This window comes from Passer montanus, unplaced genomic scaffold, assembly GCF_014805655.1.
Source record: "Passer montanus isolate IOZ18808 unplaced genomic scaffold, ASM1480565v1 scaffold47, whole genome shotgun sequence".
Classification (NCBI taxonomy): Eukaryota; Metazoa; Chordata; class Aves; order Passeriformes; family Passeridae; genus Passer; species Passer montanus.
In genome coordinates, this window is record NW_024369596.1 from 1760958 (window position 1) to 1788592 (window position 27635).

The window sequence follows — 27635 nt, forward strand, 5'->3', positions numbered from 1 at the left end:
TTTTAGAGGGAAGAAGGTTTTGTTCATGGCGTGGATGGGAATGGTGCTGTCATTAATGCCAAGAAGTTCTCCATGCTCCCGTGGCCTTCCTCCAGCTCTTTTGGAAGGGCTGCTTCTCCCTGGGTAGGAAGTGTTGTATTTTGATAAAAACAAAACAGAAAAAAAAAAGGAGTTTCTTTTTTAAATGAAGGACGCCCCGGCTTAATGGGGCTTGAAGTGTTTACAGGTGTTTCCTCACAAGTTCAAATTTAGTGGCCCCGGGGAGTTGAGATTCTCATAAGGCAGCAGCAAACACTCCAATTCTGGGTTTTAGAAGGGTGGAACATTTAAAGGGCCAGGCTGGCGTGGCCTGGGGGCTGCTTTGGCTGTGTGAAGACAAGAATTGTGCCATCCAGAGCAGCAGAACGTGAGAAAAAAAAAATCATCCTTAGTGCCACCAAATCTTCCTGCAAGACCCTTTGCTGCTGCCCAACCTTTTTGCTTTGATTTTTCAAATTTGTGGTGAAAATCCCAGGAGAGGCAGGTTCCACCTTTGGCTGTTCAATCCCATCTTGGTGACACCTTTTTTGTGCAGAACATCTCCTCAGAGGAGCTGCTGAGCGTGGGGAAGGAGAAGGAGAAGAAGAAGAAGAAGAAGCAGCAGAGAGCAAAGGGAAAATGTAGAAGTGGCTGTGGTTGGAGGGGTGATGATGTCACCGGGCTCAGCGGGAACACGGCGCTTTTAAAAAGCTGAAAGAAACATCCTGACCCTCACTTGTCACATCCCCACCCAGGAGCCACACACACACACACGGAGCAGAGTTATCCTCGGCCAGGAAGGGGGGAAAAGCTCCATCCCACCACAGAATGCACTGGCAAAAATGTAAGTGAGCTCTGATTTGCTTCTCCTACCTCTGGTGGCAGCTGAGGGTGGTGAGGGATAAATCAGCAGAGAGTGGCAGGGGAGGGGATGCTCAGGAATGGCTGGAGGGAGGCAGTGCTGAGGTGTGATGCTCATTTTCCAGCAGGGATATGAGCTCAGGGCTGCTTTGTTGGCTTCTTTCATCACTATGAATCAAGTGGAAGACTATGATTCATAAAAACAATAACAGGATGCAGGTATTATATCAAAGGTTACGGTGGTTACGTAGCAGAAAATTTTCCTTTTGAAAAGTGAAACCTGTGAGAAATCTTATTTCTGTGCCTTTTTTTTTTTTTTTTGATATGTACTCCTTTCAGCTAATTAAAAAAGATAAGGAACAAAGCAGTTGAGGGCAATACAGTTATGACTTTACAGGAAATCAGTTTTCTTGTTTTCAAGATAATTTCACTCCTCTGGGCCCACCTTTGCTGGAGTAGTTTACTGATCCTGCTCCAGGTAGGTGTTTGCTTCTTGCAAGGTTTTCATTCTCACTCTTATCACCACCACATCTCACTTGTCATCAGTAGGGGATGCTCATTTTGGCACCTCTGCTGCCACCCTTTGCCTCTCACCCTGCTGTTCCATTCACATAGAATGGTACAACACACCTGAGTGGAAAAATTAATTTCTTAAACCCTTGCCAGTGACTTATCTGACACTACTCATCTTTTATCTCAGCTTGTAGGTTGTTCTGCTGCGTGTAGTAAACCAACCATGTGCTTCTGTGAGCTTTGAAACCCGTTTCCTCTGGTTTTTTTTCCTGCCTTCTTTCTTTTCAGCTGAACATTTTGGAAGCTCAAATGTGTATTTGGGAAGTTTTATTTGTATTTCCCCCTTTACCTTGAGCAGTTTTCAGGAGAAGACATGGGAAAAACTGCAAGATGATTACATCCAAATCCTGGTTCTAATCTTCCATCTCAGAAGTCTCTGAATGGGTTTTTTGGGTTGGTTTTTTATTCCTGAAGTGACAAAGCAATGCTAACAGCAATGCTTTGGGTAGGAGGAAATTGGGAACTGAATTGCTGTATTTATTTTGCTTTTTGCCTTTGACACTTGAAGGAATTACAAGTCAAATTATGCCAGTCATTCCCTGATGATAATTTATAGACACCTCCTGGCCAGTGTCCCCTGAGCTTGTTCTTCCTTGGATCTCCCTCCTTTTGTATTTTGTCAGAATTCCCTTTTCCAGCACGGAACTGCTGGAAATCTGATTAATGTGCTGCTTTTCCAAGGCACTGCGCTGGCTTTGGAGGAGGCAGGAGGGCAGAGCCCTGGGGAGCCCTGGGCTCGGGGCAGGTACCAGGTGCCAGAGCCCGCAGGTTTCAGTGGAAGCTGCAGTTCCCAGCAGCTCTGCCTGTCCCCTTTGGTGCCACCTCTGTTTCCTGTCGGTGTCACCAGCTGGGAGCTCACGTTTCTGCACCACCTGCTCCAGGCCAGCTGTGACCCCACGATGTCCCCACCGTGGCCTTGCTCTGGAGCAGGAATCCATGCAGAGGCAGCTCAGGTGAGCTGGGAACTTTCCAAACCGAAACCCTGAGATTTGACTCATCTGGTGCTGGCAACACCAAGATGTTGGGTTCAGCCCCTGCATGGGCCACTCACTTCAGAGTGGGTGATCCTGGAGGGCCCTTCCCAGCTCAGAACACTCTGTGAGTCTCTGAAAACCCAGAAGTGACACAAGAACTCCCTGAAGCAGCGGGTGACCTCACCTGAGGGCATTCTCAGGGCGGTTTATGCTCCTTCAGGGTCATTTCTGCAGCACCACGAGGCAAGCTGGGCTATTTTGCTGAGCAGGGAGCCTGGCCAGGCTGGTCCTGCAGGCTGGGAATGTTCCCCAGGTCACGGCACAGTGACTCCCCTGCAGGACTGGGGCCCTGGGCTTCCGCTCGCAGCCCCGAGGGCGGCTCAGCCCGAAAGCCTCCCCTCCCACGGCCCAGGAGAAGTGACTGGTCGGGGCTCCCCAGGATTCTGCTGAACAGGAGCGGCCCCAGCAGCCCCTCAGGGATGGGGAATTCATGGGCAGCACCAGCTTTTTCCCCTTGGTTTGCTTTTGTTGCCACCTCCATAGTGAATTCTTTAAACCGACCCGAATGTTCCGTCCGTACAAATGGTTTGTGTTCTGCAAAGCCTGGCAGCAGCTTGGGCTTGATGATCTCAAAGGTCTTTTCCAGCCTAATTAATTCTAATTCTGCGGGAATCTCCTCTTTTGGTGCTGGTTTTGCCTGTGTCCAAGATTTTTTCCTGTTGCAGTCACTGGCAGAGATTGAGCTGCTCAGATTCCTTTTACCACCGAGAGATGTGAGTTCACACCTCTGCAAAATCCCTTCCCAAACGCCTTTAAAGTGAATAAAAAACCTTTCCTGCCCACAACAGATGTGGGGCTGCACAGAGCCATCCTGAAAGTATCAGCTAATGAGACTGAGAGGTGAAACTGCAGCATTCTGCACCTTGTGAGTGCTAATTTTGGTAAAACCCCACCAGGAAAGAGGGATAGCACGAAAGTTGAGCCCATCCATGCTTTGCAAAGCAGGTGTCAAACTCTACGAATGACCACAGCAGCAATTAAATGGAAAGCTTGCATTACTAAAATGGAAAGAGTATTATGGGCTGGGAGGAATTAGGACCTGAGGGTGAGACTTAAGGTTAAAGACACTTTCTGTCTATCTCAGCTTCCCCTTTGCACCAGGGCTCCTCTTCTTCTGAAACAGAGAATTTTTAGTGGCCCTCACCACTACATGGCCAGGAAACCCAACTCTCGTTTGGCACTTGAAAGTTTTTAGTTTTTTAATTAGAATAATTAGAGCAGCAGGGATTAGCCAGCATTTTGTGTCTCCCCTTGAATTTGGTTTCTATCCAAGTGGGAAAATCTAAAATCCACTCTGTTCATCACCTTCCTTGTGTGGGAACAAAATGTAGGCTCTGCACAGTGCTCTCCACTCATTTAGATCCTTGTTTTGTTTTAAGGGACAGTTATCAAAAGCATTCCTCAGGAACAGCATGGGGCACATAGATTTGCCTGAATCCAAGGCTACTTTGATTCCTGGAAAATCTTCCAACACCTGAAAATGAAGATATTGGGTATAAATCTAAAATATCCTTCTGTCAAATGAATATTTCACTGACTTTGGTGGTTATAATGCAGTGCAGGAGATCTGGCCAAACAGGATTCTGGGAGGTGAAATATTGAGGCTGCTGAATTATGCCCAGGAGCCTCCTGAGTTCATTTCCTTGTGCTGAGCAATCAGCCATCACTCAGCCCTTTTTGCCCCTGCTCCGAGCTGGGCTCATTTTAAAGCAGATTCTCTGCCCTGATGTTTGGTGGGTGCTTTGCATTGGCAAAATCTTTATTGAATTCCCCACCCAGAGTGCGTTGAACGGATAAACGATCAGTTGTGATGAGAAACTCCCCAAAATGTTCATTTCTGCCCCTCCAGCAGCTCTGGCAGAGCTCAGATTTGTGGAGTTCATGTTTTCATGCAGCACCAGAACTCCTTAGTATTTGTACTCAAATAAATTAATTCCAATTAAATTGAAAAAGCAAATTGTATTAATCCTCTCCAGCCCAATTTTCCTTGTGTTCTCTGTAACTTCTAGGGAAATTTGGGTTGTGTCAAATGCACAAGAAGCTGCATGTCCAGCCCTTCAAATGGGTGTGCAAACCTGGGCTTTGGGATGATCCTTTGGGACTGAAAAGATAATGAAGCAAGGAATAGCAAAATGAAACTCAGACAAACATTTTCTGAGTTGTGTCATGATTTATTTGGCGCTGATGGGGTTATTCACTCTCAGGACCAGCCAGAGAATTATCAGTCAGGTGGGTATGAATTAATTTAGTCAGGTGCCAGGGACCTGGTGCTCAGCAGCCACCCCAGCCTGTGGCCACCAACACAACTGGTTCAGATAGATTTTCACAGAAATAACTGGATTTTTGTTTTCATGGGCTGGAATTGCAGATGGGTCATGTCAGTATTTCACCTTTAACTGCTGGTTGGATCAATTAAAATATTAATTAAAAGCAGGACATACCCTGAAGGCTGCCGAGGGATGGGGATGGAAATGAAGATTTCTGAGTGACTCCCTGTCATGTCACTATTTGGGATTTTGGGTTATTAAATGCACTTTCTTTACTCCCCTGCCCTGGACTGGCCACAAAACAGAGATAAAGTTCACCCTGGTTTTTTTGAGGGAAACTCTGTAATTAGCCAGGAAATAAGGACAGGATCATGACCAGTGTTGAGTCCCTTGCCATGGGCCTGGATGTAAAAAGGTTTTGATTTGACTCTAAGCATACAAGCCTATGAAATGAAGCCTCTTTCTTCTTTTTATTAGCCAAAGTTCACTGCGTCTGATAAAAATGTGATTTCGTCTCCAATATCCAAATCATTAACTCAGGGCTTTGCTAATTGAAATCGAAATTTTTCTTGTTATTTGCAGTCAGCGATTGCTTTTCGGTGTTACTGCAAACAAGAGAAACTATTGTGCTTCTTTTCAATTATTTATTACACTGGAGGGTGAAAGGAGGAAAAAAAGGGAAAACTATTTGCAGTGTTAACACTGATCAATTGATAATTTTATGAGAGGGAGCAGTGGTGTGGTGTTCACATCCCCTATTGCCATGGATTCCATTTTATTTTAATTTTAGTCACGAGAGCCCAAGTTCCATTCGATAAAATGGAACCAAAGGAGATAAAGGAAATTTAGCTTTCTTGGGATTCTCCTGAGAAAGGCTGTGAGAGAAGCAGAGAAAAGAATGATCAAAGCAATCCTTATCTCATTGGCTGCTGCTGTGTCTGTGCCCATGTGGAGTGCTCTGGAGATTGTTCACCCGAGGTGATTTCTTGGCTGGGTTTGGTGATGGTTTTGGATTCATTGATCAGTTGGGTCCACGTGTGTGTGTGTCAGGACTCTTGGGCAGGAGTCGTGGGTTTGCTAGTCAGTGAGTGATAGTTCTTGTTAGTGTAATATAGTATAATGTAGCGTAATAAAGTCATTAATTAGCCTTCTGACATCATGGAGTTGTGCACATCGTTCTTCCTGCCCGTTGGGCAGCACAGCACCGATACAGAGGGACACTGCTGGGGACCAGCAGGGTGTTCCAAAGTGAAATCTGCCTGCTGGGAAGCTGCTGGGCCTGGGCTGGGAGGCTGAGAGCGAGCTGCAGCTCCTGTGTGTGTGTGTGATGTGAGAGGGGCAGCGCTGAGGGGAAGCTCAGTGATCTGGAACTCGCCGCGCTTCGCTGCCCGCACCCTTCCAGCAGCTGTGCTGCCCTCGCTTCCCTCCCGTTTCTGCAATGCTTCAACCAAAATGTAGGGGAGGACAGAGCTTGAATTTTTGGTGATGTCTTGGCGTGCTTTCCCTGCCTGGCCATTGACTCAGATCTGTGATAATCACATATCCCCTGAACAGAGACATTCTCCCAGGATTTTCCTGGGAAGCTGAAGTGAGACAGAATTCAAACAATTATTGTCTCTCTTTCTGTAACTGCTCTTTATAGATGTGGTTCTCCAGAGTGTGCCATTCATAGTTCACCAATAGGTGAGAGAAGATTCCTAAAGGCCAATCAGGTCTTAGGTCCACCATCGTTTCTGTAAGAACTGTAGATTTCTAAATAAAGTGCTTTTCATGCCTTCTGATGATGGAGCCTCTCTATCACCTTTGTCTGTCCCCAGTACCCCTTCAGTGATACAGATCAATATTTTTGAGGTATTTATGCAGATTTTATCTACATAAACTGAGGGTGGCAGATCCCTGGAACTTTTTTGGGCAGTTTGGTGCTTCCAGGCTGAGCTGCAGCATGGCCTGGAATCCAACATTTTCCTGCTGCTGTCCCTTGATGTTTCGAGCCTTTTGGTGCCTTTCCAGCAGCTCCGGTGTTCAGCAACAGCTTTTAAAGGTTGCTCACAATTCTTCAAGGCCTTTGTGGACTTTTAGCAAATACATCCAGGTGATAACATTGATGGAGGGAGCCTGGGGCTGAGCACACGCCAGGGCTGGGGAGGCAGCCTGGCCAGAGCTCTGGAATGGGCCCAAGTGAGATGTGGAAACCATTGCAAAGTGGTTGGATTTGGATTCCTTCTCTTCCTCCTCGACTGGAGATGTCTCAAACTGCCCCAGCTTCATAGAACAAGGGCAAATCAAAATGTGCCTGGGGTGTCCTGTGCTCCTGGAATTGCAGGAGACAGAACACGGCTGCTATTCCTTTATCTCCTTCAGTTCCATTTTATTGAAAGGAACTTGGGCTCTCATGACTAAAATTAAAATAAAATGGAATCCTGGTCCAAGACAGCTTCGTAGTTTGTTAAAACCTTTATATAAGGATGACTAAATCCAGGTTCTTCCTTTACAAAGATATTTAAATTGTCATTATTCCTCCAAATGCTGATATTTGTAAATGGCCATGTGTCTTCAGCTCGATGAGGAATTGCACCCTGAGGCCCCAAAGCCATTCTGCAGTGCTCTGTCTGTGATGCTCAGACCCCACAGGCCCCTGAGCAGTGGAAAAGCAGCTGTGCTCACATTATTTTTATTTCTGGAGGTCAGCTTGGGGGAACCGAAATACGATCTGCAGACTTTGGTTTTTAAAACTTTTTTTTCTCTTTATATTTTTTTTCTTTTTTGGTTACTCTGCTTACTTACACCGGAAACTCTGAATAGGTATATTTGTCAGCTTTTACAGTAAATTTCTTCTTTCCCATCCCCCAAACCTGGAGCCAGAAACCACCATCCTTCCCCACCCTAATTCTGCAGGGAGGCCCTTTATGAGTTGGGGATGAGAAACTCCCCAAAATGTTCATTTCTGCCCCTCCAGCAGCTCTGGCAGAGCTCAGGTTTGTGGAGTTGATGTTTTCACACAGCACCAAGAACACCAGAAGTCTTTATTATTTGCACTCAAATAAATGAATACCAATTACATTGAAAAAGCAAAGTGTGAATTGTATTAAAAGCCCTTGTGGATGGAGACTTGAAGAATCTTTATTCTCTTTTAAAATTTCATTTTGAAAACCAAAGGATCCACTGGAATGCAAGAAACCTGATTTAAAGAGCCACAAAGGATGTCCACAGAAAGTAGGCAAAGGCTGGGAAATCATCTTTGCTTCAACTACTGATTAAAAATAAAATATTTCCTTAATGTGCATAACAAAGGCAACAGTTCAGTGCATAAATGGAGTTCTGTCTGGTCCTAAAAGATTTGTCGTGGCCAATCAAGATTTCATAATTAAATTATAATGAGTTAATAGAAGAGCCAAGGTGAAGGGAAAAAAAGTATTTTTGAAAAGAAATTAGAGAAGAAACATTCATTCTGTTAAGTAATTTTTGTGGTGGATTTATGATCTCTGTCTTTAGAGCTCCATTTTTCTCCTCCCAGGAAGGTGCAACAGGAACACCTCAGTGTGCTCAGAATTAAATGTAGCTGGGAGAGATATCTGAGGTGAAATGATTCATTCTTGTAGGACGTGAATCTAAATAAATGCTCCTGGGGTGGAATAATAGTTTAAAATCCAGATTGGAGCTGGACACCCCCTGTACCTCAAAACCAAAGGCCAGCTCCAATCGTTAAAAATGGCAAACTTATCAATTTCTGTATTTACACATCAAAGTGCAGCAGAAGGGGCAGGCAGCCACCTCTGCTATCGGTGCCTTTACAACACCAGCCTTTGATATCCCCTGCTTTCCTTCTGCTATCAATTCCCTCCAAACACCCCAGTAAAATATGAGTTGTTAATTCTGGCTCTGGCAGAAACGTGCTTCCCCTGCTTTCGCTGCTCACATGGCTTTGGGAGAGGCTTTTGGAGCTGCTTGCAAACCTAATTCTTCAAAATGGAGCAGGATTTATGGGTGGGAGCTGGGAGGTTTTGGGTGTGAGATCTGTGATGTGTTGTCTCCTGTTTATCAACCTCCTGGCCGGGCTATGAGCAAAATTTGTTCAGAACTGAAATACTCTGGTCTAGGTTGGGACTTCAGCACCTGCCTGATCTCACAAGGAGATATTTAAGTCAAATTAATGATGTTTAAATGTTTTTTCAAGTGAGGATGTTTTCCTGATTTGGGTTCTTTTTATACCTTCTGCCTAAACAGTGAATATATTTATTTTAAATATCTAATTTCTGCTTTTTTATGTCCCTGCCTGGCCAACAATTCTGGTGTGTCACCTTTTGGGTATATTTGGTCTGATTTTCCTTTTGGGACTGTGTGAAGCTGCTCTGCAGGTCAGTGGCACTGAGGGACACAAAGGAAAGGAAGAATAAAATAAATGTGTTCCTGCTCCTGCCACCAGGCTGCCGTGGGGATTTGGAGTCCCTGAGAGGAAAATAAATGTCACCTAAATTTTTTATTTCATTTTTTCCCCTCAGCTTCTGCCCCAGAGCAGCCCCAGCCTCGCCCCTACCAAGGTGTCCGAGTGAAGGAGCCCGTGAAGGAGCTGCTGAAGAGGAAAAGGGGGAATGTCCAGAATTCCAGTGCAACTGCAGCTACAACGGTAGGGAAAAACAAACAGGAGGAAAATTCTCCCTCAGGAGCTCAGTGCTCGCCCAGCCCCAGCACTCCTGTGCCAATGAAGGAAAATCTTTACATCCCCAAAGCGTTTCAAAGGCCCTGCAGCCTGGTGCTACCTGGCAAGGCCATTAATTCTCCTTAGCTGGGGTGCTTTTAGCGAGCTGAGCACCTTCCACCACTTAATGGAAAGGAGAAGTGCTTTGCACTTGGCAGGATCTGATTGATGGGGACTGAGAGTGGCTTGGAGGGAGGCAGCTTGTTCAGGAGTCTGAAAGAGACCATCCTGAGCATCCCTGGCTGCTTGCTGCTTCTTTTCAGGCTGAATTTGCCCTCCCAGCGGGCAGCAGCTTGGCTGGCTCCTCTCTGGAGGAGAATTCTCTTTTTACACAAGATTTAAACACACTTCAAGGCCCCCCTGGGCTGAGGGGACATTGTGGGTGTTGGGGGTGGTGTGTCCTGGCTGCCAGGTTCAGCTCTTCTGGCTCTTTGTGGGGTGGGGGAGTTCAGACCCTGGCACTGATAATGCCTGGTATGCTCTGTGCTTCTCCAAGGGATTGAATTTAATGCTGATGGGCTTCACCTCTGATGTTTATTTTTTCTTCTCTCTTCCAGGTTGTTCTGCCCCATCAGCCAGTCCCTTCCTACTCACCCATGGGTAAATATCCCTGACTCACCAGGACTCTCCAGGGAAGGCTGTGCTGAGCTGGGCTTTAATCCTGTCCTGTTTTCCAGGCCAGCCTTGCATTGACATGGACGCTGCTGCCCCTGCTCTGCCTGGCCCAGAGGAAGGAGCCCTGGCCTCTGGATGGATCCCGCAGCCCCCTGGCACCCCGCTGCAGCCCCTGGCTCAGTGGAGCCCCTACCCTGACTACGTGTCCCACGAGGCTGGCAGCTGTCCCTACACAGCAGATATGTACGTCCAGCCCGTGTGTCCCAGCTACACCCTGGTGGGACCCTCCTCTGTCCTCACTTACACTTCCCAGCCTCTCATCACCAATTTTGCAGTAAGTCAAAAGCACCAAGCTGGAAATGATGTTCATTCCCACCTTCTAGCAAGAGTCGCGGGGTGGAGTTAGGCTAATTTATTTAATTACTGTAATGTTGTGTGTCTTTGCATCCATGCCATGCAGTTCCCAGGACAGTAATATGGTTTGAGCAGGTCAAAAAGTTGTGGTTGTACTGGAATCAGGCAAAATTCACAACCTTTTCCCCGGCTGTCTTCACTCTTCCAGACTGAGCAGGGATTTTCACTCTTTATTTCCAAGTTTAAAATTAAAAAAAAAAAAATGTCAGTGGGGTTCCAGGAAACATATTGATCAGGTGAGGCAGGAAGGATGACTTGGCAATAAATTTAAAGGATAAAGCAGCAAGGTCATAAAATACATAAAGATAGCAAAATATTTGGCTTCAGGCCAGACCAAATCTGCTTGGCTGACACAAGATGATGTGATTCCCTGTAGAGGGGAACAGGGAGCTGTGTTCTAATGGACCTCAGGAGCTGGTTTTCCTTCCCCTGGTGCAGTTTGGCTGCTCAGGCAGACCCAGCCAACCCCCAAGGCCATTTCTGTGTCCTGGTGGCCCCTGGTGCTGGGGAAGGGCCGTGGGCTGGCTTTGGGTTGTGGCTCTGCCTGGGCTGTTCCAGAGGCCACACGAGGGGCAGCAAAGTTGGGGCTGTGCAGAGGGTATCTGCCAGCACAGGCTGTGACAGGCTCACAGGGAATGGGGACAGAAAGCTGCAGGGAGCCTGAGGCGAGCGTGGCTTGGGCACAGGAAAAGTGTCACCATCAGCACCCGGAGAGGAAGGACGGGGGATGCCAGAAGTGGGATGAGCATCCCCATCCTGTGCTGCATCCTCCCCCTGCCCCAGCAGGCTGCTTTATTGTTTCTGAACGAGCCCAACGTGGGAATAACGTGCAGTGACTCCAATGATTTCAGAAGGCTGAACAATAAGCTGTACTATACTAATACCATACTAATACTATACTATATAAAACTATATTAAAGAAAAACCCGTGACCTTTCAGACAGTCAGGACACAGCTTTGACCTAACTGGTCAATCAATCCAAACCAACCAGAGTCCAATTAACAAATCCCTTTCTGTGACCAATCTCCATAACACATTCCACGAGTGCCAAACAACAGGAGCAGCAAATAGAGATAGGAATTGTTTTCTTTCACTGAGCTTTCTCACTGCCTTCCCCAGGACAAATCCTGGGAGAGAGAATGATGTCTCTCTCTGTTCAGAGAAATATGTGAATATTGATTTGTGGAAGCAAACAAACTCCACAACTTTTGTGGAAGTTGTAAAGCCGGTGTGTTTATAAGTTGTGAAGCCGGTGTGTTTATTACAGTGCTGGACACATGTGGGAATCATTCCCCTTAAAATGACATGTGTGCCTCTGGGAAATCCAGATCCTGTTTTATCTCCCTCTCAAATACATATGCATGCAATTTCATAATAGCTTGATACATATTCATTCTACTGATTTCGGTGACATTTGCCACTAATTTTTTCTTTATCAGAAAGAGCTCCTGGGTCATTTTGCCCTGCTCTCTCTGGCTGCCCCCCTTATCTCTTGTCCTTAGGGTGAAGCAGTTTCTCCAAGCATAGGTTTCTGCGAGAACAGGCAGTCAGACCAAACAGCTGTGTTTAGCAAGCCACTCAAAGCTTAACTCAAAGATATACATTTCACCTCAATCAAAATGGAAAAGCTCCACTCTGTCTTAACACCGTAGCAGGCCCAGGGCCTGCAAGGCCTCCTTGGAGGCCAGAAGCCTGAGCTAGGAAATGCCAAACAGGGAGCTGTGTTCTAATGGACCTCAGGAGCTGGTTTTCCTTCCCCTGGTGCAGTTTGGCTGCTCAGGCAGACCCAGCCAACCCCCAAGGCCATTTCTGTGTCCTGGTGGCCCCTGGTGCTGGGGAAGGGCCGTGGGCTGGCTTTGGGTTGTGGCTCTGCCTGGGCTGTTCCAGAGGCCACACGAGGGGCAGCAAAGTTGGGGCTGTGCAGAGGGCAGCTGCCAGCACAGGCTGTGACAGGCTCACAGGGAATGGGGACAGAAAGCTGCAGGGAGCCTGAGGCGAGCGTGGCTTGGGCACAGGAAAAGTGTCACCATCAGCACCCGGAGAGGAAGGACGGGGGATGCCAGAAGTGGCATGAGCATCCCCATCCTGTGCTGCATCCTCCCCCTGCCCCAGCAGGCTGCTTTATTGTTTCTGAACGAGCCCAACGTGGGAATAACGTGCAGTGACTCCAATGATTTCAGAAGGCTGAACAATAAGCTGTACTATACTAATACCATACTAATACTATACTATATAAAACTATATTAAAGAAAAACCCGTGACCTTTCAGACAGTCAGGACACAGCTTTGACCTAACTGGTCAATCAATCCAAACCAACCAGAGTCCAATTAACAAATCCCTTTCTGTGACCAATCTCCATAACACATTCCACGAGTGCCAAACAACAGGAGCAGCAAATAGAGATAGGAATTGTTTTCTTTCACTGAGCTTTCTCACTGCCTTCCCCAGGACAAATCCTGGGAGAGAGAATGATGTCTCTCTCTGTTCAGAGAAATATGTGAATATTGATTTGTGGAAGCAAACAAACTCCACAACTTTTGTGGAAGTTGTAAAGCCGGTGTGTTTATAAGTTGTGAAGCCGGTGTGTTTATTACAGTGCTGGACACATGTGGGAATCATTCCCCTTAAAATGACATGTGTGCCTCTGGGAAATCCAGATCCTGTTTTATCTCCCTCTCAAATACATATGCATGCAATTTCATAATAGCTTGATACATATTCATTCTACTGATTTCGGTGACATTTGCCACTAATTTTTTCTTTATCAGAAAGAGCTCCTGGGTCATTTTGCCCTGCTCTCTCTGGCTGCCCCCCTTATCTCTTGTCCTTAGGGTGAAGCAGTTTCTCCAAGCATAGGTTTCTGCGAGAACAGGCAGTCAGACCAAACAGCTGTGTTTAGCAAGCCACTCAAAGCTTAACTCAAAGATATACATTTCACCTCAATCAAAATGGAAAAGCTCCACTCTGTCTTAACACCGTAGCAGGCCCAGGGCCTGCAAGGCCTCCTTGGAGGCCAGAAGCCTGAGCTAGGAAATGCCAAGTCATGATGACTGGGCCTTAGAAGCCCCTCTCTTCCACCTTCAGACCCTGCTCATCTCTCTGTAAGCCCACAGGTCACTTTCCCCTGACCCTTACTATTGGACAATTTCCAAAACCCTTGTAGGGTATAAAAACCCTGATTCTGCCTGGTTTACCAGAAGAGCTGTCACTGAGAATCTTCATGGGGGACACCAAGAAAGAGTCCTGCGGAACCTTATACAGCTTTTTCTCCTCTCTCCCTGCATCTGCTGCTGCGGCACCAGCAAGCTAAAGAGCTGAAATCACAAAGAGCTGACAATCCCTGAGAGCTGAAATCACCACAGCTTGCTTAGGCTGCCCGCAGCTGGGACCTGCTTGGGAGTTCGGCCGCTCTGCTGAGCCTCCCTGAGCTATCCTGGCCACGGCAGCCCGCTGGAAACTGCCGTGACACAACACCACACTTTTTGTTTTGTCTTGTCTTTGCTGTCTTGACGGAGAAGGAAGACTCGTTCACCAGATGATGATCTACAAGTCTCGTCTTTATTCCCGAATCGCCAATTATTATACACCTTTTAATTAGCTCATGCATAGTGCAAAATCCCAGCTCACCATTGGCTAATTAGTTATCAGCTATCTACGTGCTGTTTTGGTGCAACTACTACTATTTTCCCAAGCTGTTTTGCTTTACCACCTGTTTTTGTGCATTACTTCATCCGTAGGCCAAGGACACACAGTTTAATTGGAATGGCAACTCCCCTCATTCTCCATCTCGGTCAAATTAATCTCACTGTGACCTTTAGCTCGGAGCCAGCTTGTTACAAAGCTCTCAACACTGTCTTTCTGTCCCTTCCCCAGCCCCGCAGCAGCACCCCGGCCGTGGTGCCGCCGCTGGAGGTGACGGAGCAGCAGCCGCCGCTGACCTACTTCCCATGGGCACAGCCCCTGCCTGCCCTGCCAGCCTCCACCCTGCAGTACCCCGCAGCCTCCTCCTCCTTCCCGGGGCCCCAGCTGGTGCCCGTGCCCATCTCCATGCCCGAGCCAGCCCCGCAGGAGCTGGAGGATGCCCGGCGAGCCATCGGCGCCCTGCCCATCGAGAGGCTGCTGCTGGAAGATGAAGACAATGATACGTACGTGTTGAGCCACGCTCTCTCTGTCGAAGGGCTTTAGGTTGCACATCTGGGGCCTGCTGCTCCGCTGCTCGGTGCTCCCCCCAGCAGCTCCGTGGGTTTTGGAGAAGCAGGCAGGGTGGGGTGGGAATTTTAGGGCGCCGTGATTTGTGTGGTGAGGGAAATTTGCTTTGTCCTGGCGCCCAGCACAAGATTTCTCTGCTGTTCCAGCAGCTCCTGCCTCTCCCGGGCAGGTTTGGATGCTGCACGCTTGTGCTGAGCACCAGCACAAGGTGATTTTCACCCTCATGGCCTCAAAATGACAGAATCCAGTGTAGCCACAGCCAGCTGTAGCATTTGGTGAGGGTACAATTGTTTCTAAATATTGCCAAACCCAGTTCAATAGGGTTGCTTTTGTGTAAATGCATTGTTTGTGTGTCTTTGACCTGTCCAGGAAGGAATTCTTACCAGATTTAGACCACTAGAAAACATTGGAGGGGGGCTAAATTGGCATTTTTATCTCCTAAATTTTACCATTCCTTTGGAAATCAGGAAAACATAAAATGTAGCTTTGTTCTGCTGGTGCAGGTAGGTGCAGTAGTGTGAAAATAAAGCTGAGCTAAATGCCAGAGCAGTCAGAGATCCCTGTTTGCAATTCACACCAAGGTGTACCTGGAAGCTCTCCCTGTCTGCCCCTGCAGGTGTGGAGCAGAGGGTTGGGGTCGTGTTCTTTCAGCTGCAGAAGGGTTTGGGGCTCTGAAATATCCACATTTGAGGTGTGGGGCTGATTTAGTGGCTGGCTGGCAATGCTGCTGGTGACAGATCCCGTCCCACTGAGATCTGGGAGATTTGTCTGTCAGGAATGCAATTCATGGCCCTAGATCAGGGGATCGCTGAGAAAACAGGGATTTTCCAGAACCTGGACTGCAGCCCAGCAAGGACTCCATGGCATTGCTGTTACCTGGCAGTATTTTCACTTTCCTGTAGCGTTTGAGTGTGATGTGCTGAGCCAGGGAACTTTAGTGACCTCTCCTTGGAAAGCTCCCCAGGCCCAGATGTGAACACAATTCCTTTATGGCTTTCTGATTTCCTTTCCTGGAGAATGAGGAGCTTCACTTTTCCCTCCGATGCGAGTGTAAATATTTTGGTTGAGGCTCAGGAGTGCCACACACAGGCAAATATATTGATATATTTCAGGAGAGACATCCCCTTCAAACCCTGTTTATTCATTTCTTGACAAACAAGAGGCTCTTGGCTGGTGAACACAATTTCTCTGGGTTTTTCTGCTTTCTAAAGCCCAGGATTGTTAGATGATTCTATTATTTGCAAGACTAACTGCAAAATAATTTCTTGTACTCTTTATTACCTGGAGTCCTGCTGCCACCCAGGCAATATTTCAAGTGGCCTTAGAGTTCATGCCTGGGTGAGGTTTGAAAACCCAGGTTGAAAGTCTTAAAGACTTTCCAAGAGTATTTTTATTGAATATTGACAAATGTGAAAGACACGAGCACTAGATCATGTAAGTGATCATAAAGTTGTTGGAAAAGAGCAGTAGTTGAGGTTTGCATTGAAATTAGTGGCTTATATTTGCAGAAAAACCCAGCAAAGAAATTAATTCAAAGGAGCTTAATTCACCACTGCTTCCTCCAGTTTTATGACATTCAGAGATATTCCCTAGGTAAAACTGGGATAAAGCAGTTGTGAATCAAGCCTGTGGTTGCTCTGATTGCTTTTCAATTCCTTTCACTCCAATGTATGTAAATTCTGTGTGTGAACTTAAAACAAAGATGAAACTGTTTCATCATTTCTTTCTGGGTTGTTCTGGTTAGAAAAAAAAGACAATTTTTTTTTCAATAAAGATCTACAGTAACTTTGCTATGCCTAGAGTGTTTTATTTCCTATCCACATTGGTTTAGCAATTAGTTCAATAATATATGTACAGGCCAGAACCAGAGATTAGCTGTCAGACTTTGTGCTAATTTTACACATTAAGCAGACTAAGAAGGAATTCCTTGATCCAGCTGTGGCCTGGAGGCATTTCCTGCAGCAGTCCTTGCTCCTGCAGTTCAGCTTCAATCACTTTTATCCTCTCCTGGCACCCTTGGGGACGTGTGGGTGTGCAGCCACAGCTAATGCTGAGATTGACTGAAAATCAGATTAGCCAGAAAATTGTATTTCCACTTCCTGAGATTGCCAGGGGTGTACAAAACTACCTGAGGAGAGAACAACTGCCCACCACCTTCTGCCTGAAAAGCATCAAATATTTCTGTCTGGAGCAGAATGAAGCCAGGGGTTGGTGTGACTGTGTGTGGGGTGGGCTCCTCCTGTTTTAGAGGGTTGGAATTTCCTTCAAGTAGGACCTGGGGGAATGGAAGTGGCTCCAGACAGAGCCAGATGACCAAAATAAAGCAGAGAAAATTTCTCCCCATCACTGAGGGCCACCAGCCACTCCCACGGGCTGTGCCAGCTCTTTGTCTGGTGCAAAATACAAGGACTGTGTCCCTCTCACCAGGAGTTTTGATAGAAATTAGAGTTTACCAGGTTGATATATTACAAATACATCAATTAGGGGGTTTACCAGGTTGATATATTACAAATACATCAATTAAAGGGTTTAACAGGTTGATATATTACAAATACATCAATAGAGTGTTTAACAGGTTGATATATTACAAATACATCAATAGAGTATGTAACAGATTGATATATTACAAATAAATCAATTAGGGGGTTTAACAGGTTGATATATTACAAATATATCAATTAGGGAGTGCTTGTTACCCCTGATGCTGAGGTTTCACCCACACACCCAGAGCTGTATCACCCCAAAAAGTGATTTATACATCCAATTCCCCAAGCAGGGAATGTTGGTGCACTTTGACACCTCCCAGTGGTGAATCTCAGCTGCAAGGAGGTGCTGAAGTGGGAAGGAGGCAGCAGGCAAAGCTCAGGAGTGCTGAGGGCTCTTGGACACTGCAGCTGCTGGAGGTACAAAACCCTTCCCATGAAAATTGGAATTTTTGGGGCTCATGGCAGGGATTTGTGGAATTCTGGCTGTAAAACCCCAAAAGCAGCAGTGCTACCCTGTAAAACTGTTTGCTCCCAGCGTGGTCCATGGTCCACCAGTGATGGGTGTCTTTATTTATTTGCTGTCTTAGAATTCTGCATATTTATGCAGCTAAAGGCCTGCGGGCCCACACGCTGGCAGCCGCAGAGCGCATGAAAGCCCTGAGGAGACTCGATGCCAAGGAGCACAGAGGAAAGGTAAAAAGGGGCCACTTTCTCCTGCAGACAGCAGCCTTTGGGATGGGAACAGGCTCGGTACCCTAAAAATCCAGCTCTGCCCCTCTGCTCCTCCAAGGAAGGCTTGATGGGCCTCGCTCGGGGGCAGGATTGTAAAATTCAGTGGCAGGATTGTAAAATTCAGTGGCGTGGCCATAAATCAGGTGGGGTGAGAATGAGCCCATTCTTTTTTCAGCCCATGAGTGATGTGAGAAAACGCTGGTCCAGTAAAATATTTGTGCGTTGGCATCAGTCTCTGAGGCTGAAGGGTTTACAGCCAACCGACTTGTTGTGTACCTGGTGAAATCCGGGTTTAAAAAATGCTGGGTTTGGGTTGCCATCAAATTCGGGGCTGAAGAACACCAGAGGGAGTCCAGCAAGAGCTGGAAATCCCCATCTCACGTGGGATTCCAAAGCATCCTGTGAGCTGTGCTCATTCCTGGCACCACAATCCTTGGGATTTCAGCCAGCACCTCCCCACTCCTTGTTTTACACCAGCAGCTGCTGCTGCTGCCTTAGGATTTTAGCTTTTCTATTTTTCATATATTTATAATCCTGCAATTCTGTAGTGTATAAATCTGAAGCTGCACAGCCTGTCAGTTATTGTTTTCCTATTTTATTCAGCTAAAATTCCCCTGGAACTCAAGAACACCTCATTGTCTCAGGCCCTAAAAAGTAGAAACAGAAATGAGTTTGGGGGAGCAAACTGGGGATAAATGACTTCATAACCTAAAGCTGTAATTGGAGGATTAACCAAATATGACCAAACTTAGAATTGTCTGAAAAATTCATGACCATCTTGGGTGTAGCCTCTGGGAGGCTTTGACTGTCCAGGTACCTATTGAAGGGTTTTAATAAATATTCACTTTTATACTGCTAATCTTGTCTAGCCTCTGTTTTAGGCAGCCATTCCAAGGCATCCCTGCCAGGCTCTGGAGCTAGTCTGAGCTCTCACAGCTCTCTGTGTGCTCTTGCAGACTCCCCTGCTGGTGGCTGTCACTGCCAGGCAGGCAGCCATCGTCCACGACCTCATCCAGGCAGGAGCAGACGTCAACGCCGTGGACAACAAGGGCCAGTCAGCTTTACACCTTGCTGCAACCTATGGCTACACCCAAGTGCTCCAGGTAGGGGAAGCTGGATGGTTTGAATTGCTGGCAGTGTAAAAATACAATAAAATGTTGATGTTGGTGGTGTTAAATAAAGGGATGGAGGCTGAGCAAAGGCTGCTTGTGTCAGGGATTGACTTCCCAGGGTTGATTTTATCCCTTTTTTAGGACTGTGCTTGCAGCCTGCTGTTACAGAGGAAAATTCTTTAGTGGCTCTGTGGAGGGAAATGAATTATTTCTGCAGATCATGGCTCTAAATGTGCTGGTGGCAGTCCCCAGCCATGAGGTGTGAGGAGGGGGAGTTCTGTTCCAAAACCAGGGTGAAACCCCCTCCCTGAGGTCACCGTCCTCCACACAGGAGCAAAAATTTGTGTCCAGACTCAAGCCAGCAGAAGAGAGATGAGATGTGACCCTGCAGACAGGCAGAGCCTTCAAATGAGGCATATTTTCCAGATTTTCCTTTAAAACCTGACTTATATGAGCAAATCTTTGCTTCACTGTTGCTTCATGGATTTCCCTGCAGACAGAGCCTGCACCTAAGCTCTGTGCCAGCCCTGACCAGCAAATTAACCCTTTAAAACAGGCCCTGTGGGCATTTTGGGAAGGGGTTCCACAGCAGGGATTAGCCCCCTGTGAGTCTTAAATGCTCCAATATTGGCCAGAAAATGAAATTAATAAAAAAAAAAGCCATCCTTGAGCCGTGTTGGGGCTGAGCACAGGCAGAGTTTGGTGGCTCTGCCGAGCTCCCTAGGGCAGGGGACAGGGCTGAGGTGCCAGGGGGTGCCTGTGGTGCTGGCACCACGTCCAGCATTCGTTAGCTGTGCCCAGGCTGAGCCCTGAGCGGGCAGTTAATGTGTAACACAGCCAGTTCTCTGGAAAACAGGTGTTTCCTTAAGTAGGAAAAAGGGGGGTTCATCCAGATGATGCCAACAAAGCCTCGCAAGGTTCCTTTGTTTGGTTTTTCTTTTGTGGGTTTCTTTGTTGTTTTTTGGTTTGTTTTTTTTTTGCCTTGATATAAAAAGGGACAACGGGCAGAGACTCGCTCCTCGATGTGGTCAGAGCCATGAAAGGCTTTATGGTTTGTTTGTTTATTTTATTGGGTTTTTTTCCCCTAATGGATTAACTATCTAATCTCTAATAAGCACCTCAGAGCTAGCTGTCAATATTTGATCTGTATATATTTTATTTTTGTTAGAAGATGATAAGTCAAGCCCTAACCGTTCTGGGTGATCTTTCAGTGGGAGGATTCTGTCCTGAGCCTTGTCTGGCTTGACACAGATGAGTCACTGCAAAAATTCTCAGCCATTAATGTGAACAACTTGCTTTATTCAATCAAATAAAGAAAGAAATTCTCTGTAATAATACAGACAAGGAGCTGCTTAACTCCATCGTGTTCAATCTATAATTTTCTTATATTAAAAAGTTTTGAGGTTTTGATTCTCTGCTAAATCCAAGAAATTCTCATCTCCAGATCACAATTCCTGGTGTTTCTGCAGCCTCATTGCCACAAGCTGAGGCTTTAACTTCACACACTGCTGCACACTGAAAACAAAAAGCAAATAAATCCAGCCTGAGAATTGTCAGTGCTGGCAAACTTTTAGGCCATAAACTTTGGCTACACCTGTCAGGGGAGAGATTTTCATTTGTCCTCGTCAAGGATCACTCAGAACAAACACGTCCTGCTGTCACTGGTGGCTTTGCCTAATGCAGGGTGAAAGTGAGGAGTCTGGCACGCCTGAGCTGGGGGCAGAGACTCAATTTCACTGTCCTGAAAATCTGAAAGGATAATTACGTGGGAATTAGGAAACCAGGGAATGTGATCACCTTGAATGGCCCTGTTGGGAGCATTCACAGCACTGGAATCTAGTGTCAAATAATGGCTTGGAGTTAAATTAGCATCATCTGATCTTGTTTGATTTTACATGTTGTTATTCTTGGCTGATTTTGGCTTGCACAGTGTTCTGCTGAACTCAAATTCTGCATTTCTCTGTTGCCTCCAGGTTATTCTGTCACTGGGTTTCCCTCTGGACCTGGAAATGAAAGATTTTGAAGGTAAAAACCTTTGCACACGTGGTGTGAAAACATGTATTGGATATTTCATTGTCTGATGCTCGTTGGGTTCTGGGGGTTTGCTGGTTCAGAAAATGCCTGGGGGAGAGAGAGAGCTGTGTCTGTGCACTCAAATGCCACAAAATTCAAAGGTGCTGATGGCTCTGGGGGGATTCAATTGGAGCTAAAAACATTCTGGAATGCCCCAAAAAGTGTCCAGAGAGCCAGAGAAGAAACCTGAGAAGGGCTTGTGCCTCAACAACACCTGCACAGGTTGAATAAATGATGGAATAAATGATCGGATAAATGATGGAATGAATGATTGGATAAATTATTGGATAAATTATTGAATGAATGACTGAATAAATGATTCAATAAATGATTGAAAAAATGATTGAATGAATGATTGGATGAATGATGGAATGAATGATGGAACAAATGATGGAATAAACAATGGAATGAGTGATGGAATGAATGATTGGATGAATGACTGAAGGAATTCTCTCTGTTCCTGCCTCGTCTCTCCCCAGTATTTTCCTGGCACTGTCCTCACCTGCACCCCACGTTTCTTTTCCAGGCCATACCCCTCTCCACTGCGCTGTGCTGGCCCACAACAGCCTGCTGAGGGAGCAGGGCAGGCAGGCAGTGCCACAGGAGCAGCACAGGGAGCTCCAGCAGCAGAGCAGGGAGCTGGAATCCTGCATCCATCTCCTGGTGCAGACTGGAGCCTCCATCTACAGCCGGGTGAGGAGGGGCTGCCTTATCCCTGCGTTTTTCTGGGAATTCTCTCCCATCTGGTGCTCAAAACACAGGGTTGGAGAAGGAATGAGCTGCTGGCACATGGGCCAAGCCTGTTCTCCCTCCAAGGGACTGGGCTAAGTGCTTGTTATATGATTATTGTTACTATTATAATAGTATATTATAATTTAAAAATCGTTAACTTATAATTATAATAACATAAATTATAACACTTGGGTTATTTCGCCCTCCTCATAAGACTAAAAATAAATTAAAATTTTTCAAACACCTCTTAATTATCCCATCTCGAAGTCAATAAAAAATATTGTCCAATAGGTGCTGCCTTTTGGAGTCCCTGAAGCAGACACTGGGCACTCAGAGGGTCACTGGAGGGAGGGAGATGCTCCCCATCAGCTGGCCTGGGTTTCCTCTGATGGATTTATGGCATCTCTCCAGCTTGTTCTGCAGAACACCTTGTATTTGCCTTGGGTTTTTTAATATTCTTTTTCTCTGTTTTGAAATAGGATGTGAAAAGCAACAAGACAGTTCTCCCTCTCCAGCTTGTCCTGCAGAACACTTCATATTTACCTTGTTTTTTTTTAATATTCTTTTTCTCTGTTTTGAAATAGGATGTGAAAAGCAACAAGACAGTTCTCCATTACACAGTGCAGGATGGGAATGTCTCCCTGCTCAGGTACTTCCTGGAGCTGAACGCTTTCATGTCCAAGGATTTTGTCAACAGCAAGGTAATTTTTGTCAACAACAGGTTGTTGTGGTTTTTTTACAGAGGGAAAGGGCAAAAGTTGCTAATCTGAACTTCTGTTCAACCCCAAACTGCATTTTCCAGTAAACAGACTCACAGGAAAGCAGCACCTGGCTCAAACTCTGCCATGAAAAGCAGGGCCCTCTCCCAGCAGGAGAGGAGAGAATGAGAAGGAGATAAACAGGGAGGAGGAAGAACAGGGAAAGTGGCTGCTTGAGGAGGAACGTGAACTTTAGATTAGGCTGAGGGTTGAGCAAACAGCCCTGCAGTGATGCAAGCTTTGACAGCAGCAAAACACTGAGGGGAGGCACTCCAGGGCAGCCAGCTATTGATTCATCTCTGCTGTCAGATGTGGCAGCACAGCGAGGACAAAGTCCCTGTTTCTGTCAAGGGACACAGGGATTCTTTCTGCCTTAACCATTATTTGCAGATTTTCTGGCACAGCCACACCTAGGCTGGGCAAAGCAAGCTGGAAACCTCCTCAGTGTGCCCCACAGCTCACCTCGGAGAGATCCCCAGGCAGCAGCTCCATCCTCCCAAACTAAAATCCTGACATTCCTGGGAGCCTCAGCGGAGCCCTCACTGCTCACCAGGCAGAGCTGCCCCTCTCAGCAGGGCTCAGGGCTGATCCTGGGTGCTCCCCCTCTGTCCTTCTCCTTTGAGGAAGGGGACAAGGCTGGGGGTCCCTGTTTCACTTCAGCACCTGCAGTCTCAGCCTCGCTTTTGCTCCCCAGAGTTTGTGTCCCCCAGGAGGGAACTGAATTTCTCAGTCAATCCATTGCTCACCGAGGCAGACAAAGGGCAGCTTGACTTTTTTTACCCCTCCAGCTTTCTGTTGGGCTGGAGAAAACCCATTTTGGGTTGTGTTTGTGGGTAATGGCGCCGAGCTGGTGATTCTCTGTCCAGTGAAGGGCTTTTCACTGCATTCCATCTGTACCTTTAAAGACCCTTCAGGCAGGTGAGAGCCTGTCCAGGGGAGTCTCCGTTGTCTCTTGATCACAATCCTGGGAGAGCTTCCTCCTGTGATAGGATCACTCCGAGGCTTCAGTCTTGTTGCTGAGCTGTCTGGGGCAGGGAGGTATCCTGGATTTTGTAGCTGTTCAAAGCATGAAAAAGCCAAGGAAACAGCCATGTTTAGGTTCCCCTGGCTCACCCATTGCTCGTGCTTGTCTCACTCCAGATCTGTCTCCATGGCATTTTCACAATGAGAAAAATATTGAAGCCTTGGAGGTGTTTTTCATCTGGAGGATTCCTGGAGCCCACTTTGACTCAAATGAGACCTATTAAAGTCAGCCTGAGGCTTCAAGGTCAGGCCTTGTCAGATTGCCTCATTTTCTTAGCCCATGCCTGGATTTGGAAGCTCTCAAGTGCAGATTTTTCCATTTTAACAAGAAATCCTGTAAAGAGCTTGTAACCATCCCTTGACTTTCTGGGATAATAAACTTGACAAGGATCTGCTTGTAAAACATGCCTTGTCTGAGAAAAACTGTTAATTTTTTGCAATTTTATTTTCTGCTTCAGTCCTCCCTGATGTCTGAGTGCTTAACAGGAGCTGAAAATCACATTTCTCATTTCACATTTGAACAACTGCAATATTAACACAGGCTGCAATTTGTGCCCAACCTTTCCAATGCCATGACAAACCCACGATTGTTTCTGAGAGAAAAAAAACCAAGCAGCTGCCTCAAGGAGACTCTTGCAGACTAAAAATACCTCACATTATGCTTTTGTTTATCAGCTTTTTCTCATTTACAACCGTTAGCTGTCATACCTGACCAGACAGGGCACAGATTTCTGCACGGTCTGGTGGCACCAGAGCTTCTGCAGCCTCCTCCATCCATGCCTGGCTTCACAGCCAGCTCTGGCCCTCCTGTCAGCCCTGCCACTGCAGCCAAGGCGTGCCTGAGCTTGGGAATTGGAATCTTCCTGGCACTTGGAAGTGTTGGGAAAAGGGAGCACAAATGGGACTGGTGGTGTGGAGCTTTGTGTGCTGAGCAGCACTGTGGTGTGTTCAGTGTCTATAATCCAGTTTAATGCTTCCCAGTGAAATATTTCCATGTTTGTTACAGACTTCTCTTTTCCACTAACGCCCCAGGTCTCTGCTTCCATGAGGGTATGATTTCAGGGGTGATTTCAGAGCAGTTTTAGGGGGATTTCAGTGCAATCATACACAAGGCTGTGATTTAGGGATGATTTCAGAGCAGTTTTAGGGGGGATTTCAGTGCAATCATACATGAGGCTGTGATTTAGGAGTGATTTCAGAGCAGTTTTAGGGGGGAAATTTCAAAGCAATCATAAATGAGGCTGTGACTTGGGTGGGATTTCAGAGCACTTTTAGGGGGGATTTCAGTGCAATCATACATGAGGCTGTGATTTAGGAGTGATTTCAGAGCAGTTTTAGGGGGGGAAATTTCAAAGCAATCATACACAAGGCTGTGGGACTCCAGAGCAGTTTTAGGGGGATTTCAGAACAACCAGAGTATGATTTAGGGGGATTTATGCAGCCCAAAAATGTTCCTGCTTCAGAGCTATTTATCATCTACACCCAAAGCATCAAAGCCCCCCAATTTGTGGTGCTCTAGCAAAGAAAAAAATCTGAATCCACAAACCTCCTGCAGGGAGAAACAGAGCAGAGATCCTCCCTCAGCTCCTGGTGACAAATCCCATGAGGATTCTTTCATTTCACGTCTCCATTTCTAGGATGATTCTGGGGAGATGGCACAGCTCACCAGGGAGTTTATCTGGGTTTTTTACTCCTTTTTTTTCCCTTCCCTCTGCTTTAGGCCCATGGCAACACCGCCCTGCACATGGCAGCTGCTTTGCCAGTGGACAAGAACCAGGAGGAAATCATCCAGCTGCTCCTGGAGCATGGGGCAGACCCCAGCATCAGGAATTTGGACAATGACCAGCCAATCCACATGGCCCCTGCTGGAAAAGCTGGGGAGCAGGTATGGGATCCACACTGCTGCTCTCCCCTAACACACCTGCACGCTCCAGGGATTGCTGGGTTTTTGTGTTTGTGAATATAAAAATATTCCTGATGTGTTTGGATGTTTATTTAGCTGCACATGTGCATGGAAATAATCGTGTGTGTGAGTGGTTTGGGTGGCTCAGATGGTGCTTCCTGAAATTCCACATTTTTTGGCAGGTCAGAAATTTGCTGAAGAAAGGGAAAGTCACACCTGCATTCAACTCCTGCCACAGAAATGCCAGATCCTGATTTATCTGCACTTTATGGAACGGTTTCAACTCCAGCTTCTGCCTCCTATAAAAACTGTGAGGGTGGTTCTGCAGCACATCCCAGCTCCTCCAGGCTTCAGCCAGGCTGGGGTGAGAGTGTTCTCAACCTGTGGCCACGAGCAGCACGTCAGACAGCAGAAGATGAGCATTCAAATGGTTGAAAACTCAATTTTGGTAACAGAAAATGCGAATAAACCTCCAGCAAGGAGGTGAGCAAATCAAGGAGCTGCTACATAAATAAGTAAATATTCCAAGTAAGATCAAAGCACAGCCAAGGTTTGAAACCCCTGGGGCTGACAGAGCACAAGGTGACAGTTTGGCTATAAAAGGTTGAGAAATGCTGCTCTGAGACACCCCCAGACTGTGCCTCTGGCTGGGGACTGCTGGAAATGCTGCAGCCTCTGTGATGTGCAGCTCCACTGGCCCTGCTCTCCTGGGAGTGCAGGATCCTGAGGGGCAGAGCCTGGATGGAGAACCTGAGTCAGCCCTGGCTGGACTTCACCCGAGGGGATGGATCCAAAGCCAAGAGCCCCAAGGGGGGTCCTGGAAGCTGGAACTCCCATTCTCAGCACTCTGGGAGGGCTCTGGAGCAGCTCCTCGGGGCCAGCCCAAGGACAGAAACAGCTGCTGTGAGAACGAGGACATGGGGCAGCTCTGGCTCCTGAGGGGAGACTTCCAATGCAATGCAATGCAGTGCAATCCAATCCAATCCAATCCAATCCAAAACCATCCAATCCCATCCAGCCCAATCCCATCCCATCCCATCCCATCCCATCCCATCCCATCCCATCCCATCCCACCCAGTCCAACCCAACCCAATCCAACCCAAACCAACCCATCCCATCCCATCCAACCCAATCCAATCCAATCCAATCCAATCCAATCCAATCCAATCCAATCCAACCCAATCCAACCCAATCCAATCCAACCCAACCCAACCCAATCCAATCCAATCCAATCCACTCCAATCCAGTCCAGTCCAGTCCCATCCCAGTCTCCAGCTCTGGTGGCACACAACAGCTCTGGAAGCCCTCAGGTGGGAGCTCACCTCACCTGTGTGGGAGACAGAGAATCCCTTTGGGTCTCCAAGAGCTTTTAGGGCAGCAAACCCGTGTGGGTGTGTGCAAGGAGGGCTCTCCTTCTCCCTTTCCCACCTGGGAGGGTGTAGCAGGTTCATTTCAGCGTTTCTGTGAAATGATTTGTGGATTGCTGTGCAATCAGTGGCTCTGCAAGGCCGTGTTTGGCAGAGGCCGGCCCGTCCTGGGGCTCACTCTGAGCTGTATTTTTATTTTGCTGGTTCCTCGGTGGGCACGGGTGCTGTTCTCCAGCAGGATGAGCAGGGGGATGAGGGGCAGAGCTCTTAAATCACTGCAGCCACTGGCTGCTACCTCAGTGGGATTTCCTGAGGCACTCGCAGGCCTGGAGTGTTTAAACAACTGACAGGAACAAAAGCTCTTAAGAAATGCAGAGATCTCGATTTTCCAGCCCTGCTCTCTGCTGTTGGGCCATTGCCTCTCACTACACGTACCTACAATCCTGCTGACAGAGAGGCAGACGTGTATTTGCATGTGTTTGCATAAATTTTCATGTATCTGAGCACAGGCCAGCAAAAGCCTGTGCTGTCTCACTTGGAAGGATGTTACAACGAGCCCTGAACGGAGTGAGAACTGTATCAGGGAGGTATTACTGTGTGTCAAGGCAGAATGATGGATAAAATATCAATTTCTGGAACCTGCAGCAGCAGAACTGTCAAACTGTGAGCAGCACATAAAATGTAAAAAGCTTTTTGCCACCTAGAAATGTCTGTGAGGTGACTGAAGTCCTTTGGTAGTGAAAAAAATACAGATTTCTTG

The 27635-nt window shown here is 46.9% G+C and overlaps 1 protein-coding gene across 2 annotated transcripts; it reads left to right on the forward strand.

Moving 5' to 3' along the window:
* The first annotated feature begins 775 nt into the window (after window positions 1-775).
* POU2AF1 (POU class 2 homeobox associating factor 1) lies at window positions 776-26486 on the forward strand. Of its 2 annotated transcripts, XM_039721935.1 has the most exons (12): window positions 776-862; window positions 9253-9377; window positions 10007-10049; window positions 10127-10398; window positions 14354-14625; window positions 17763-17868; window positions 18864-19010; window positions 20993-21044; window positions 21619-21785; window positions 22409-22525; window positions 25326-25490; window positions 25691-26486. In XM_039721935.1, the coding sequence occupies exons 1-12, from the start codon at window positions 847-849 to the stop codon at window positions 25760-25762; spliced, it is 1554 nt and encodes a 517-aa protein (XP_039577869.1). In that variant the 5' UTR covers window positions 776-846; the 3' UTR covers window positions 25763-26486. The 2 variants fall into 2 exon arrangements, with proteins under 2 accessions (XP_039577869.1, XP_039577870.1); XM_039721936.1 differs by lacking the exons at window positions 17763-17868; window positions 18864-19010; window positions 20993-21044; ... (2 more) ...; window positions 25326-25490; window positions 25691-26486 and having other exon boundaries at window positions 14354-16446.
* The last annotated feature ends 1149 nt before the right edge of the window (window positions 26487-27635 follow it).

Bases quoted from the DNA above. Each gene is read 5' to 3' on its own strand.
- POU2AF1 (XM_039721935.1), top strand. The intron at 10,050-10,126 runs GTAAATATCCCT...CCTGTTTTCCAG, and splicing joins CCCTTCCTACTCACCCATGG to GCCAGCCTTGCATTGACATG. The intron at 21,045-21,618 runs GTAAAAACCTTT...TTTCTTTTCCAG, and splicing joins GGAAATGAAAGATTTTGAAG to GCCATACCCCTCTCCACTGC.